The sequence below is a fragment of the Leptonychotes weddellii genome, chromosome 4, assembly GCF_054177405.1.
Source record: "Leptonychotes weddellii isolate Sample4059 chromosome 4, ASM5417740v2, whole genome shotgun sequence".
Taxonomy (NCBI): Eukaryota; Metazoa; Chordata; class Mammalia; order Carnivora; family Phocidae; genus Leptonychotes; species Leptonychotes weddellii.
In genome coordinates, this window is record NC_138372.1 from 103,649,627 (window position 1) to 103,667,115 (window position 17,489).

Consider the following 17,489-nt stretch of genomic DNA (forward strand, 5'->3'; position numbering starts at 1 on the left):
AAGGATATGAAAGACTTCCCACAGAGGTATGCCATGTTCATGCTTCTGGAGAGTCCCTAGCTTTCATCAGACTTGTGAACACTCCCTTCAAAAAGGGTTAAGAACATCCCCTTTTCATTATTACTTGCATTTCTATATTTGACCATATTCCCTCATTCTTCTAAATGGCACTTAAATTCAAATAGCAAAGATAAAGATCTTGCATTGAGCGAGACAGGATGGCTTCTAGTTAGTCTGAGTATCAGAAAACAAAAGATTTTAAGTAAAGCAGTAAAACTTAAATACTGTAAAAAATAATAGCTTTTGCTACATTAGCAATGAATATTATTCTTTCTACCATTTTTAAAAACCAATCGTTGCCCCAAAACATTATTCTCATTTGTTTTATAATCATTTATTCATTTCTCCTGGAAATATTTATTGATTTCAAACAAACACTGTTCACTGCTAGAGGGGGGAAAAAAGCTGCAAATAATCACTAATTGATTGAATTGACTCTTTTCATTGCAATTGAAATTAAAATATATTTATTACATTAGAAAGTGAAGTTTACTCTCTGTGGCTGAGATAGATTAATATGATTGTGGGTGAAAAATGAATAAACAGTAAAACAAAAAAAACAGTTTAAAATAAGAAAATCACATATGCAATTTCACAAGAAAATGAATTGCAATTCACCTTTACTTTTATTTTATGTTGCTTAATTCTATATACATTACACATATACATATATACTTGTTATACAAAAATGTATACAAAAATCCAAGTAATTTAATATCTAAAAAAGGAAGAGGGAGATACTGCATTTGATTTCTGGTACTCTTCCATTTAAATACTTTCAAAATTCAGATTTCAAGGAGACAAATTGAAAGCCATTAATTTTTCAGAAAGCTTTGTGTTCACATAAATTTATCCTTCAACTATATTTTTATTGAAACAATAAACCATTTGACTGGTTGCAAAGTCAAACTGAATAAGCCATGGTACTGAGCAAAAGCAGAACTTTCTTTAGCTCTGCTTTTATCAGCCTAGAATCAACTTCTAACATACGAAATGCAGAGTACAACAGTGATTTTTAACCTTATACTATTAAATGCCATATTACATAGCTGACAATGCATAGCACACCCTATATGGTGTGTCTACAGATTCTTGTTAAAAAATATAATACTAAAAATAATAATAATTATTAGAAATTTTGCTGTTCCTAATCTCTTTTTTATTCAATTTGAAAAACAGTGTATCTTTTCCATTGTGCTTGGCAACTTGACATCATACCTAAATAAATAATTTAAACATCGTGTGGACCAAATATATACATAAACTTTTAAAAATTCTTGGTATTGTTTAATTCAGTTATAATTTCAGTTCTATAGTTATCAATCAGAGCAAATATAAAGAATTTAAAATTTAAAAAAAGAATTTAAAATAATATTCCTCAACAATGTGTTAGCATGTTTTTACAGAGTGAATTGCTGAGGCATAAAAACATTACATGATTCGCCCAAGGTCATGAAAGGAGTAAGAGGTGGATGAAAGAGTATTTCTTCTCTAACTTCAGTGTCTGTACTGAATTATGCCATCCTGCAAAATTAGCTCAGTGCAACAGATGCAGAAATTAGATGCAATATTTTAGGAATATTTGTTTAACCTAAACTGCGATTATTAATGAACTTAACTTTTAAAATCTATATGTTTATTATACATCATCAGGAATTTATAAAAAGAAACATGATCATTTTCTGAATTATTAGGCATGTAATGAGTTACTGTTTAAATGTGACACAATTGATTGCAAAAACAAAATCAACAATACAATTTTAAACAAACAAGTTCAGTCTAGGATGCTTCTTAACATTTTTTTTAAATAGTAATTATAGAACCTACAAAATTTAGAGGACAGTACCACAGACACAAACATACTAATATAAATGGATTAAATCGTCTTCTAGTTGGTCTTTTGTTTTTTATGAAAACGTTCTAACAAAGCGCTCATAATGTTTCCCGGTATTCTTTGGTGCTTATCAATCAAAGCTTGAACAGCATTCTTTGTCTATTAAGAAAACAAAAGAAAAGCCATTATTCTTTTAGTTCTCAAAATAGATCATTTATGTTGTAAAGATTTTAATATACTACTTTCAAAAAAGTCCTTCTTAATTTAGCACCCATCTCTCCTCAAAATTAGTGACTTCCTTCTCAGCACACCCACAGTGTAGTGTAGTCCTCATACCGATTTTATTATGCTGGAAGTACAGTTAATGTTACATGGCTATTTTCTACACCAGACTGTAAGTTCCTTAAGACATAGCTTTGTATTTCTCCAGCACCGAGCACAGCAATGCTTTGCATACAATAAACACTACAAGGAACTGAAGGAGAAAAATCAGAAGAAAAAAAGTAGTAGGAAATTTTCTAGTGGAAGTTTTACTCCTTTCTATTCATGAATAAACTTTTGTGTATTTTTCTTTCATCACTACACACCCAAACAACTACAGCAGGCAGTGCAAGAGGACAAAGTGAGGAAAACTATGAATGAGCTGATATACTTTTCAGTTCATTAGGTCATTTTCTAGAGAGTTTAACAGGAATTTAAATTAGGTCACAGCAATGGAAAAGTCTATTAAGATATAATAAGAAATCTCCCAAAACTATTTGTTTCCCATTCAATTCACGACAAATTTCAATAATTTTTACTTTTAGATCAGTTTGTGGCTATCTAAAAAAATTTCTGTGCATGCACATAATGCATGTGTGTACCCGCATACACACTTCCTTTCAGATGCTAGCCTTTCAATAGCCTTCTTTTTGTAAATTTTGGACCTTCATCTTTTTTTTAAGTTTTTAGTTAAATTCCAGTTAGCTAACATACAGTGTAATGTTAATTTCAGGTGTACAATTTAGTGAATCACCACTTCCATACATTACCCGGTGCTCATCAGAAGTGCCGTCCTTAATCTCCATCAACTATCTCACCCATCCCTCCACCCACCTCCCTTCCAGTAATGATCCATTAGTTCTCTATAGTGAAGAGTCTGAGCTGCATCTCTTTTAAAATATAATTAATAAACCCTAACCCAAAGATGTATTTTAAAAATATGCCTCTCTAGGGGCGCCTGGGTGGCTCAGTCGTTAAGTGTCTGCCTTCGGCTCAGGTCATGATCCCAGAATCCTGGGATCGAGCACTGCATCAGGTTCCCTGCTCAGCGGGAAGCCTGCTTCTCCCTCTCCCACTCCCCCTGCTTGTGTTCCCTCTCTCACTGTCTCTGTCAAATAAATAAATAAAATCTTTATTTAAAAAAGTATACCTCTCCAAAGCACAAGTTTTCACATCTATGAAAGGAGAACTATTTCATACACTTATTGTAAATATTAAATGAAATTGCAACCACGTCCTCAGGTACTTGGCACAGTGACTAAAAGTGGCTAATACAGGTTGTTTTCTGTGAAGTATATTCTTTAAATTGTATTCATGTATTTAGAAAACAGATGCTTTGGAAGCTGTAACATTAGTGAAACAAGTCTCTAATCTCAAGCTCAAAACTTAATAAACGGATCAAGTACAAAGTAATAAAAACGTAAGATCATTTGTAAGATGTACCTGTCATCTGAGATGTGAAAAGAAAGCATTTGGAAGTTCAGACTTGAGAGCTCATTTGGTGGGAAATGACAGGGAAGGACACATGAATGAGCCGCTCTTTGGTCTGGGTCTCCAAGGACCAGTAAGATTTCACTGACAGTGAAGGCAAAAGCAGGAGGAAAAAGACCACAGGAAAACAATTGCCTAAGGAATGGTGAGTTCGTGAGTTTGGCTGGAGTTTCAGGTATGTGTTCAGAAGCTGGGTGTACAAGGCTCTAAAATTAGAATTCAATTAAATCATGAAAGGCCTTAAACACCAAGTGAAAAAGTAGAGGCTTAATTTAATATGAACTGAGGTGTCAAGGAAGTGCTGTGGGTGACGAAATATCAGGGCAATGCATTAAGAAAATACAACTCTTGCAAAATCACCAATGACACCTTTCTGTCACCAAACCCAGTAACAGTCTTTTAATCTTACTTGACCTCTCAATCACCATTGATCTTGCTTCTGAAATTCTCATACTGGAGGAAAAGCTAGCTTTTCTTCTAGCTTTCAGGCTGCTCCTTTCCAATCTTCTTTGCAGATTTATAATCCCAAAATCAGGCACTGACTTATTCTTCAAAGGTTCAGACAACTTTAATTAACTTTCATTCGCTGATGACTCCTAAATTTGTATCTCCAGCCCGCTCAGCTTCAAACAGGAATATTCAATATGACTTCCCATGAATGTTTTAAAGGCACCTCAAATTCAATATCTTTAAGACTAACCTAACATTCTTTCCCTCATACTTTGTCTTTTTCTTAGTTCCTTCCCTATTTCAGCAAATGACACTACCAGGAACCTAGCCAAGTAAGCCAAAACCTAGGAGTCACCCTTAACAACTCCTGCTTCCCACTCACAATGGCTAATCCATCGGCAACATCCATTTGTTTCACCTCCCAAATACCACTCACATCTATCCACTTCTCTCCAACTTCTTTCCACCCTAACAATACATATATATGATATATGCATGTATATATGAATAAACCTATATTTACATATATATGTGGATGTGTGGATGAGACTGTAGAGAGAGAGTTAAAGAGACAGACAGAAACAGACACTGTAAATGCAGAGATGGAACAAAAGATTAAGCTGAGAGAACTTTCAGGAAATGTCCCAAGTGCCCTGTTCAGCATTAGCACACTATATTTTAATTTAGATTTAGATACTGCTTACAAAATGGTTTTCCACAGTCAAATGACTGAACAATCTATCACCCATTTTTAAATGAGATTTCATTTCTACATTAATTTGGATGCTAATAATTTTGAATTTGTGATAATCCAGGGATCATTATCTTACAGTTTATGCTTATATTATTAACAGTGAAGATTGGAAAATCATGATAATATATTCACAAAAGGAAAATTTCAAGTATTCCTTATTTCAAGTATACTTTAGTTCAATAATGACAACATACAATCAAAAATATGAATATGGCAGCTATGTATGGATGTATTTAAATAAATTCCCCCAAGAAATTCTACTATGCTTTGGTAGACTACTTGTTACTTTTGGTACTGATAATAAAGTACATAAAGTAACTGGAGAGGGTAATTGAGGTATTTCAAGGATTCAGAAAGGCCTTCTTTCTTACTTAAATAGGTAAGGTTGTACTATGTTTACATATTTTAATATATAAAATATCTAATTCTACCAGTGACACGAATGTGAGTAAATTTTGCTCTCATATGAAAAAACCTCATATGAAAAATCAAGGCACTGGAATTTAACTGGAATTTTCCTTAACTGAGGAAAATAAGGGAACAGGGTTCATTTAAGAAACCTGAAAGAAACGTCTGAGATCATCTAGTTCAATTTATCTGCTCTACAAATAAGGAAACTGGGACCTAGAAAAGAACATATATATTCAAAGTGACACTGCTGCCTAGTGGTAGTGCGAGGATTATAACCCAGATCCCTGAACCTCCACACCAGGCTTTTCCCCCTCCTTCTCTATTACCTTCTATTTTGCCCATAAAAATATATGGTATTTGTAAAAAGTGTTCCTAAGTAGCTCTGACCCACTTAAATCCTAATAGACAGGAAAAAAATTTTAAAAGAACAAAACAGAATTTGGTTATATTCTACAGGAGAATGCACTGTTTGGGGGCAGCAAAGAAATGTGTTATATAAATAGTAAAGTGCATGCGGGTAGAAGCAAAGTCACTGGGTAAGGTCTCACCCTGGTGTAAAAGCTCGTGGAGCCCTATCAGTAAGGCATCACTTCAGGATCAAGATGAGAGAAGCATCATGCACGCAGAGAGCATGTCCTGACCCTGAAAACCAGTGTCAAAGAGTTTTGTTTTCAGGATGCAGGAGGACAATAAACTGTGAGTATTTAATGCACCAGCAGCATAACTGGCGGTAAGTTTTCTAAGAATGAAGTTCATAGACAAGGCACATAATGTTTCTTTACTGTTCCCTTTGTGAAACTTCCTATCTATTTGAATTTCCTACCTGATTTGAATAGTCTCATCTAATATAACATTATAGCTGTTTCAGCTGTACATCCTTTTCTACGTGTCTGGTCTTGCTGAGTCCCAGTATGGTATAATAGATTACAGTGATTTATTCCCTCTGCCTACCAGCCCCTGTCTTTTGGGCCATCCTTTGGGAAGAATACAGATACTGTCCCAGTCAAGTCTAGTGTGGCCGTGTGACTGCTCTGGCCAGTAAAATGTCAGTGGGAGTAAGTAAGCCACTTCCAAACAGAAGCTTTAAAAGGTTCCACTCCTGACATTTTCTTTTTACCATGGCAACATCGTATCAGCCTGAACCCAGGAGAAAGAAGAGGTGGATCTCAGGGGAAATACAACATGAACAAGAAGTAAGCTTTACTGCCTCTGAGATTGGTTGTTTGTTACTGCAGCACACCCCAGCAAAACTGACTAAATCATCCAGTTTTCTTACGGGTAGAACAGCAATAATAAGGTCCACCCTACAGGATTAAATCAGACTTATGCATAGGAAATGTCATCACAGATGACATGATCTTATACATAGAAAACCCTAAACACTCCATAAAAGAACAGTTAGAACTAACAAACAAATTCAGCAAAGTTGCAGGATATAAAATCCACACACAAAACTCAGTTGTGTTTGTATACACTAACAATGAACACTCTGAAAACAAAACAAAAAACAAAAAACAATCCCATTTACAATAGCATCAAAAAGAATAAAATACTCAGGAAAAAACGTAACCAAAGAGGAGAAAGTCTCACACACTGAAAATTATAAAACACTGCTGAAAGAAATTAAAGACACAAATAAACAGAAAGACATCTGTGTTCATGGATTAAAAGATTTAATATTGTTAAGCTGTCCATTCTATCCAAGGTGGTCTACAGATTCAAGGCAATCCCTATCAAAATCCCAACAGCATTTTTTGCAGAAGTAGAAAAAAAAATCTTAAAATTCATTTGCAATTTCAAAGGACTCTAAATAGACAAAAGAAGAAAGTTGCAGGCCTCATACTTCCCAATTTCAAAACATATGACAAAGCTACAAAAATCAAACCAGTGTGATACTGGCATAGAGACAAACATATAGACCAATGGAACAGAACAGACAACCCAGAAATAAACATTTGCATATACGGTAAATGATCTTTGATAAGGGTGCCAAGACCATACAATGGGGAAAAGGCAGTCTCTTCAACAAATGATGGTAGGGAACTAGATATCCACATTAAAAAAGAATGAAGTTGAACTTTATCTTACATCATATATAAAAATTATCTCAAATTGGATTAAAGAACTAAACTATAAAACTCCTAGAAGAAAATATAGGAGAAAAGCTTCATGACAGTGAATTTGGCAATAATTTCTTGAATATGACACCAAAAGCACAGGAAACAAAGCAAAAATAGACAACTAGGACTACATCAAACTCAAAAACTTCTATACATCAAAAGAAACAATCAATAGGGTGAAAAGGAACCTATGGAATGAGAGAAAATATTTGCAAATCATCTATCTAATAAGGAGTTAATATCCAGAATATATAAAGAGCTTCTATAATTCAACAACAAAAAAACCAAATAATATGATTAAAAACATGAGCCAATACCTTGAACACACATTTCTCCAAGGAAGATACACAAATGGCCAACAAGCATACGAAATGATGCTCAACATCAGTTGAGATAATCATTAGAGAAATGCAAATCAAAACTACAATGAGATACCATCTCACACCCATTAGAATGGCTACCATCAACAAAACAAAACAAAACAGAAAATAACAAGTGTTGGCGAGGATGCAGAGAAATTGGAACCCTCCTGTACTGCTGGTAGGGATGTAAAATGGCATGGCCAACTATAGAAAACTGTATGGATGAGGCTCCTTAAAAAGTTAAAAATAGAATTATCATAGTGTGAAATAATAGAAAATACATATTGGTCTCTGCTCTTGGCTCCTGGCACAGAGCTCCTGAAACTCTTACAATTTCCTAAGTGATAAGGGTACTAGAAGCACCTTTTGTTCTAATATTTGGTTTCTGACTCCAGTTCCTGATGCAGTGCTCCTGAAATCCTTACAATTTCCTTGGTGATAAAAGTGTCTTTTGTTCTATTGGACTTGTGGATGGCTTCTGGATAAGAGCTGGTCACCAGAAAGACCAAACCATGATTAGAAGCTTAGAATTTTCAGCTCGACTCCATCACCCCCCATAAAATCCCAATAGTACAGAGTTCAGGGAGCTTCCAGGTGGGTGAACACATCCACACCAGGAAGGTGACGCACCCTAACTCCACAGGGGCCCTGCACTTGGAGCCCTCCCATTCTTTGCCCTACATTCTCTCTTTATCTGGCGGTTCATTTGTATCTTCTATCATATCATTTAATAAACTGATAAAAGTAAGTGTATTCCTGAGTTCTGTGAGACATTCCAGCAAATTAATTGAACCTGGGGAGGGGTCATGGGAACCTCCAATTTGTAGCCAACTCAGACAGAAGTTGTGGGTTACCTGAGGACCCAGTACTCGTGATTAGCATCTAGAGTGGGGTGGGAATAGCCTTGTGGGACTGAGCCCTTACCCTGCGGCATCTATGCTATCTCCAGGTAGACAGTGTCCGAACTGAGTTAAATTACAGGACCTCCAGCTGGTGTCAGAGAATTGCTTGGTGGGGGAGAAACCTCCACACATTTGGTGACCAGAAGTGTCAGAAGTCACGTTGTGTGTAAAAGTAAAGGAGACTCACAAGTGAAAGAAAGGCATAGTACAAAAGAACTGGGCTTTTCCCTATAGGAGGGAAAAGCTGGAGTTTTTTCTTTCCACATATGATACAGCAATCTCACTTCTGGTATATATCCAAAAGAATTCAAAACAGGATCTTGAAGACATATTTGCACATGGATTTTACCTATAGCATTATTCACAACAGCCAAGAAAATGGAAGCAACCCAAATGTCCAACAATGAATGAATGGATAAACAAAATGTGCCATATACATATATTATTCAGCTGAATATTATTCAGCTTTAAAAAAAGAAGGAAATCCTGTCACATGCTACAATATGAATGGACCTGAAAGACATGCTAAGTGAAATAAGCCAGTCACTATGATTCCACTTTTCTACGATAGTCCAACTCATAGTACTAGAAAGTAGAATGGGGGTTGCCAGGGGCTGCAAGGAAGAAGTGGTGAGCTGGTGTATGATTCTCCTCATATGCGGAATCTAAAAAAGATGAATTCGTGGAAACACAGAGTAGAATGGGGGTTGCCAGGGTGTGGGGGAATAGGGAGATGTTGGCCAAGGGTACAAACTTACAGTTCTAAGATGAGTAAGTTCTGAGGATCTAATGTGCAGCATGGTTACTTACAGTTAATAATACTATATTATATGTTAGAAAGTTGCTAAGAGAAAAGGTCGTAAATATTCCCACCACACACGCAAAATGGTAATTATGAGGTGCTGGAAGTGTCATCTAACCTTATTGTGATAATCATTTCACAATATACACATGTATCAAATCTTCACCTTGCACATTAAACTTTTACAGTGTTATATGTCAATTATATCTCGATTATAAAGCTGGGGGAGAAAAAGAATCTTGCATAGACCATAAAGGAACCAGAATAAAATGTTGATGGATATATATGAAAAAAAAAGAGAGAGAGAAAGAATGGGTAGTTGGTGTTCAGTGGGTATAGAGATTCAATTTAGCAAGATGAGAAGGTTCTAGAGATTGGTTTCACAACAATGTAAATATATATTTAGCACTAATAAAACATACACTTAAAAATGGTTAAGTAATAAATTTTATATTTTTTACCACAACTTTAAAACTTAAAAAAAAATCACAGTATACATACAAAAGGCTGCTATAAAGTTGTAATCAAAACACATTCATCCCATTCTCCAGGTGATTCAATAATATGACATTCATGGCTTTTATCTAGTTTTATACTCTCCGAAGGTGTAACTGCAAGCTGAGTGGTCTTTTCTTCCTTGATGTCTTTGCAGGGATGAATATTACTGATCACTCCTGTTTTTTAAACATCCTCACCTGCTGACTTCTCTCACACAAATTTACTTATTCCCCACCTCTCTGCCATCTCCCTTTCTGTCAGCTTTGGGTGTTTTCCTTGGCACACCCCTTACATGTTACTTGCCCTACAGTCTGTCCTAAGTCCTCTTCCTTCTCTCTCTAAGCTGCTTTGTAAAGCTCATGACTTCAGTAACTGTCTCATGCAGATAACTTCTAAAACTTCATCATCAATTCTGACCTTTCTCCCAAACTCCAGTGCAATATTTTTTAAAACCTATGCAGGGACACCTGGGTGGCTCAGTTGGTTAAGCATCTGCCTTAGGCTCAGGTCATGATCTCAGGGTCCTGGGATCGAGCCCTGAGCCCTGTGCTGGGCTCCCTGCTCAGTGGGGAGTCTGCTTCTCCCTCTCCCTCACCTGTGCTCTCTCTCTCCCTCAAAGAAATAAAAATTTTTTAAAAAGTATGCATATAAGTATATCCTGCAGGTAGCTATAGAATTAGGTTTCAAGTCTGGTATTTTCTATCTCTGTAAAATCTCTCAAATCTGCACCTTGCTCTCCCTTTCAAGTAGATAAAAATATCATTATGTAATTCATTCATTCATCAAACATTTATTGAGATCTAATTAAATACCAAACGCTGTGCTGGGAACTGGAGACACAAGAATTCATAGCATAACCTCTGCTCTTAAAGAGCACACTTATGTGTATCTAAGTAATCACAATTGCTAGAGTCATCCTCACAAACCATTGTAGAGAAACAGATTATACATCTGCTTGCTTCCGCCAAACAAATTTGAATGAAACTGATATGAGCCACTCCCAAACAGAGGCGTATCCTAATTGAAATGTATTTGGTAGACAAATTCCCTAGTCTGATAGTTAAGGGCCTAAAAATATAGCTCCTACTTACTTTTCCAGTTTCATCTCAACCAAACCCTACCCATTAAGCTAGTGATTCCCCAATTGTTATTAAGTGCTATTGAAGGAAAAACAAGGAGAGGGTTTTGGTCAGGTGAGAATGGAAAATGTGCTTTGAAACAAAGTTAAATAGACCTCTTTGTTGCAGGGCTTCTTAGAACCTTTAATATGTTAATGTGTTTTGCAAAATTCCTGGAGGAGAATTTATCAGGCAGTTTTTCCCAACCCTGCTGTTCTAACCCCCTCAGACTGCTCACCATTGTTGGTACATGGTCAACTTCCCTACCGCCATTTCTTTGTTCATACTCTTCCTCCAACCCCAAGTCCACATGTCCAAGTCACATCCTTCTTTCAAGACCCACCACAAATGCCCTCATTCCAGAAAGCTTTTCCTATTTTTTCCTTCACAAAGCAGTCTTTTTCCCCTTTGAGCTTCTACTGTCTCACTCAAATTCAGCCTCCATATTGTTTCCAGTGATTTTTGCAAACGCAAACGTATTACACCATTCACCTATTTTCAAGAGCGCCACATGCCACCCCTGCCCCAGCTTTCAGGAAACAAAATCAATTATAGGCCATCATAGTCCAGACCCGTCCTGTGTTTCTAGCCTCATCTCCCATAACATATATTCCTTTTAGCTATAAAAGACTACTTTCAACTCCCCAAAGATTTTATGCTATATCATATTGCCATCATTTATACATTCAGTTTCCTCTACCTCATTACTCTCTGTCCAGCTAATTCCTTGTCTTTCCAAACTGAATTCAACCATCACCTCTCTCAAGGAGGCATCCCCGATCTAATTTAGATATCTTTCCTTTGTGCTTCCATAATACCCTAAGACAGCAGTTCTCAATCAGATGGGATTTTGCCCCGCTGGGCGTTACATGAAGAGGTCTAGAGGCATTTTTTATTATCACAATCGGTGAGGATCACATGAGGATGGGGAGTGCTACTGGCATCTCGTGAGTAGAGGTGAGAGACAGTGGTAAGCATCCTCCGGTGCACAGCACAGGCCTCCACAACAAAATGTCAGTAGCACCCAGGTTAAGAAACCTTGCTGTAAGCACACCATTGTGGTTAATGCATCACCACATAAACGCTGATTTAGTTCTTCAGCTCCCACACTGGACTGCAAGTTCCTAGGACGACAGTATTCACTATTGTTAATAATGTTAATACCCAGCATTCACGGGGCACTTACCGTATGTCACTCACTGTTCTTTTTTTTAAAGATTTTATTTATTTGACAGAGAGAGACACAGTGAGAGAGGGAACACAAGCAGGGGCAGAGGGAGAGGGAGAACAGGCTTCCCGCGGAGCAGGGAGCCCGATGCGGGGCTCGATCCCAGGACTCTGGGATCATGACCTGAGCCGAAGGCAGACGCTTAACGACTGAGCCACCCAGGCGCCCCTCACTCACTGTTCTAAACAATGATCATGTACAATCTCACGTAATCCTCAGGGACAACTGTGAGTGGGTACTATTCTTTTCCCTGTTCTGCAGACTCCCTGAGGTCACACAGCACATGAATAGTGGAGCTAGGAACGACCTGATTTCATAACCCACACTCTTGAAAACTATTCCATTTTCCTGCCAGGATATTTCTATCAAACAAGAACAACACTTTCTTTTTATGGAAGTCAACTCTTTCTTCTGGACATCACTTATGACACTTTTTAATTACCAGTGCCAAGAGCCCCAACCTCTCAGCACTTGTGACATTTTAAAATGAGTGGTTCTTTGTTGCAGGGGGCTGTCCTGTGCATGGTAGGAAGTTCACCGGCATCCCCGGCCTCTACTCACTACATGTCTGTAGCTCCACCACCTCCCAGGACCTGCCTGTCATGACAATAACTAAATGTCTCAAGACACTGCCAAACGTCCCCTGGGGGAAAAAGCGCTACTGATCTCAGGAACGTGTCTGTGGAATTAATTAATGAATTCAACTTTAATATAATAATTGAAAGTAAAAATCTGCTCAAAGATTAAGAAAGAAAGAATAATTTACCTTTTCAGCTAATTCTTCTGCTGTTATCTTTGGATCATAGGGGATAGGATCACCTAAATAGGTGCGTAATTTCACTGGAAAACCGCCATACATTGGAGCAAACGGATAGCGGAATTTTTCATAAAGCCACCTAAATAACCCTGTTTTAAAGCAAACAAAATTATTTTAATTGGTTAAATATTCTGAGCAACTGTAAACTTTCAAATTAATAATTAATAATGTAAGACTTAGAAGAAGATAGCAAACAGTATCATCTCCTGGCAATTAATACAATACGTTTTTTTTTAAAGATGAGCTTTTCATCAATTCTAACGAATGGAGCACATTAATGTAAGATGTTAATATGAGAAGCTGGAGGGTGGTGAGAAGCTTTATGAGTACTCTTTGTACTTCCACTCAATTTTTCTGTAAAGCTAAAAATGACCCCCAAAATAAGGTTTATTAATTTTTTTAAAAATGAGCTTTCAAACATATGAGAATTTTAAAAGGCAAACCAATTACTATTATTACAAAGCCATGGGTAAAGACTGCAACCAAAAGCTAGAAGCTAAAAAGTCTAGAGACTCACAAATAAAGACTTATATGAATAAAAGAAAAAAAATAAAAGCGTAAGATAAATTCACATAAACATGAAACTAAAATGCATCAATAAATAGGTAAAGAAAAAAACATTATTGTAAATTAAGAAAAATGCAGAGTAGCAAAGAATCACTAATGCTAATGACCAAGTATGAAATTTAGCAAGATTAAAAGCAGTAATAATGTAAAATAAACTGGAGGATTAAGTAAAAAAAGAAAGTCAAAAAGCTGTCAACAGTAATTTTTAAACCACTTTATGATTAAAGAAACAAAATTAGGAATAATTTCTGTTATGCAACTTAAATTCTGAAGAAATAACCTGAGAGAAAATTAGAAGAAATAATTCTACAGCAACAGCTAAACCTCACATCAATCTGCCTTTCCACCTTAAATTTGAAAAAAAAAGGGAAAAAATGTTAACACCTAAAAAAAGTAATAGAATATCAACAACATACCAACATTACACATAAAAGAAACAACAGAAGTTTAAAGTTTTTTAGGAGAGGATCTGTATGTGGATAGGAACAATATAGTGCTAGGGATATAAAATATAGTCAATCAAATATATAAACCATAGGGTATAAAAACAAACTGAAAATTTCAAAATAAAAAGAAAACAACAGAGGAATTGCAAAGAAAAAGCACTTCTAATCGTTATCACTCCTATAACTACACTCAAAGCTTATTTTGTTACCCATAAATTAAAGTTAGGCAAAAAGAACTTTACAATATAAATGTATCATGGTTCAAAATATTTAAAAAGCAAAAAACAAGAAGTAACAGAAATGAACCAAAGCAGACATCCTTAGGTTGTTAATCTTAATTCAGTATCATATTGTCATCCATTTTTAAAGCTGTAACTTCTTCAGCAGTGAGTTAGGAAGATAGTCTGGGCAATGGGTACATTTGTTCTAAACCTCAACAGCGTGGTTCAACCAAGGAAATTAGATAACTCACTCTGTAATTTTAAGAAGCCCATGAAACAAATAAGCTTCAGTATGTATACGAGACTCTTAATAAAAATCTAACATCTCAGAACTGCCATTACTTAGAATCAGTTATCATTTAGACTTTAAATAGAAAAACATCTAAATAATATATCCATTATCTAAAGTAGTAATTCAAAAGAATTTCTTAGAGTGTTCAAAAGCCGAAGTATTTCATTCTAAATATTACATTATAATTAGAAAAACTGTATGAATCAGAACTTACTTGTTCCTCCAAGTGATCTAAATCCTTCTCGAATATTTTGTGTAAACATAGGAATAATGGGCTAGAGAGAGAATTTGAATTAAAAAGTAAATATATTGATCCATTCAATATCTCCACTGAGTCAATAATGCAAAATTTTGAGGGCCTGTTCAAGATTATGAGAATGAGGTATTTTTAAAATAAAGGTATACTTTTATTACCAGTGTGATTTATCAGACTAAATTTAACTTGATCATCTGTAAAAACAAAAATTAGAAACACTACCCTCTAGTGGTAATACATAATATTTCATTTACCAACTTTCCTACCTTCCACATAAACTCTTGACACTCAAAATAAAAGATTGCAGTAATCATTAATTTCATTAAATAAAATTAATGTGGTAAATTAAATTGATTTTGGTGGCCCACTGAATAGTGTGCTCACTGGAGAAAAAGTTACAAGGTAGATATTCCCTCTATGGGGAAATTTATATAAATTTAAATGACAGGTTTTGGCAAGATGCTGTCACGGAACTACGGAAACACTATTTTTTTGTGTGTGAGATTATTAAATCTAAAAATTTTGAACATCAATGAAAAGCATAAGACTGCAAAAAAAAAGGAAAATATATAAAACAATTCCTTTTATCATTGATTTTAGAGGATTTCTGCTCACAAGTTCATGGTTTTTATTATTCCATGAATATCTGTGATTAAGTATGATTTTTTAAATGGAGACCTTAATTAAATGTCCTAAAACAATGATGAAGTAGCAAAGGATCATGTAAGGAGGTTCCACCATGGTGAAACTGAAGTAGATAAAAAATTGAATAAAAACACTTTAAAATGCACATAAAATACATTGAATTAAACGATGTTTTAGAATTTAGAAAACTGAGTATCACTTTACTTACATTCTACCATCAGTATTTGTCTAATACAGAGTTATCTGCCTTAGTGAACAGGGTTGGAGATATTTAAATAAGCTGACATTTAAAAAGCCATTCTTACTCAGCTGTGGAAAACAGTAAAATATGGTGGACTGAAGGAAAGGGACTACAGGTATAGCTTTCTTCATAAAACTTATTACCTCACACAGAACTACTGATCATTTATTTAGTGTATTTCTCCCCTCTCCAGAAGGAAGACCTCTAACAGCAGAGACATTGTTTTGTTTACTGCTGTATCCCCAGCACCTGAATAGTGCCTGGAACAGACTAGGTGCTGAAACAAAGTGTGATGGATGAATTAAAGAAGGAATGAAGACACAGGACAGAGAGACAATGCACATAATGAAGTAGTTTGTATTCTCTGAATATAAAGTGTCAGAAACAGGCAGCCGCAATCTTAAAACCAGTTTGGAAAAAAGAAGTCAGGTAAAGAAAGGCACTCTGATGGAAGAATTTAAAGTTTCATGGTGTTAATTCACAAAGCTAAAACAGAAAACACTGACTCTTTCGTACAAAATTCAGATTATGATCTAGGAAACCACCACTAGTTTTACGAAATAGTGACTGCTGACATCGTAATGTTTTAAAGAGTTATAAAATGTCTTTAGAGTTGAGAACATAAAATGCCCAAAAAGAACCAGAAACCTTTCAGCTCATATATATACCCTTCGTCTTCTCTGACCAGTACTGCTGGATTTATGTCTGACTGGCATGAACCCCTAGGTTCATACTGAAGCATGCACTTTATAAAGACTCTTCAGGGTACATACCACCCTTTAAATAGCTTACTCTCCAGAAGCTCGATATATCTAGAACCTACTAAATAGGAAAATGCTTACCCTAGCAGGCTCAGTATTCCAGGCTAGAGTCTGGGCATATGGTTTCTAAATTTGCATTCAAGCTAACAGCCTTAAAGCTATAAGCATTACTTTATTACAACTTGATACTGTAGTACAATTATCCATTCCTTTCCTTGTACACCTTTTGCATATAAGGTATTAGCATAAGTAACCTAGATTAAATTGTTTGCATGTATACATGTGTCTCCTTATGTACGTGTGTGCACATGTGTGCAAGAGAAAGAGAATGTGTATTTTGTTGAAACTATTCTTGGGGAATTAGTTTAATATGGTCTTAGAGTCTAAACTTTGCCCCTAAAAATAAGTGAGCACCAATGGACAAGTTACTTACCATGTCTATGCTTCAGGTTCTTCATGTATAAAGTGGGAATAATAATAATTATACTATCTCAAAGGTTATTTTATGGATTGATATAATACATATAAACAATTTTATTAAAACAAATGTTGGGGCGCCTGGGTGGCTCAGTCATTAAGCGTCTGCCTTTGGCTCAGGTCATGATCCCAGGGTTCTGGGATCAAGCCCCACATCGGGCTCCCTGCTCGGCGGGAAGCCTGCTTCTCCCTCTCCCACTCCCCCTGCTTGTGTTCCCTCTCGTGCTGTGTCTCTCTCTGTCAAATAAATAAAATATTCAAAAAAAAAATGTTATCTTCTTTTATATCAGTTGTTTTCCAACTTGAGTAAATGGGCTAATATTTTTCCAACTTATTTAGATATGAAGTTCCCTAAAAATTCTCAGCAATTTCACCCAATAAGAGTGACTTAAATTATTTTAAAAAGCCTGTAACTTTCAGATAAACTTTAAACATTTTTTACCAATATTGTGTGAACTTGCATTGACAATCTAGG

At 35.7% G+C, this 17,489-nt stretch overlaps 1 protein-coding gene across 5 annotated transcripts in view; it reads right to left on the reverse strand.

Annotated features, from left to right (window-relative positions):
• Positions 1-663: 663 nt before the first annotated feature.
• The window catches only part of TMEM68 (transmembrane protein 68), a 42,927-nt gene continuing 26,101 nt past the window's right edge, over positions 664-17,489 (reverse strand). For 3 of the 5 annotated variants that reach the window (XM_006739499.3, XM_081816012.1, XM_081816013.1), the window contains 3 exons: positions 14,849-14,909; positions 13,058-13,197; positions 664-2,053 (listed from right to left, as the gene is read on the reverse strand). In XM_006739499.3, the coding sequence (XP_006739562.1) occupies positions 1,949-2,053; positions 13,058-13,197; positions 14,849-14,909 (306 nt within the window). In that variant the 3' untranslated portion in view covers positions 664-1,948. Of the gene's footprint in view, positions 2,054-10,606; positions 12,188-13,057; positions 13,198-14,848; positions 14,910-17,489 lie in introns of those variants that run through there. The other 2 variants (XM_081816014.1, XM_031034732.2) reach the window with 2 other exon arrangements.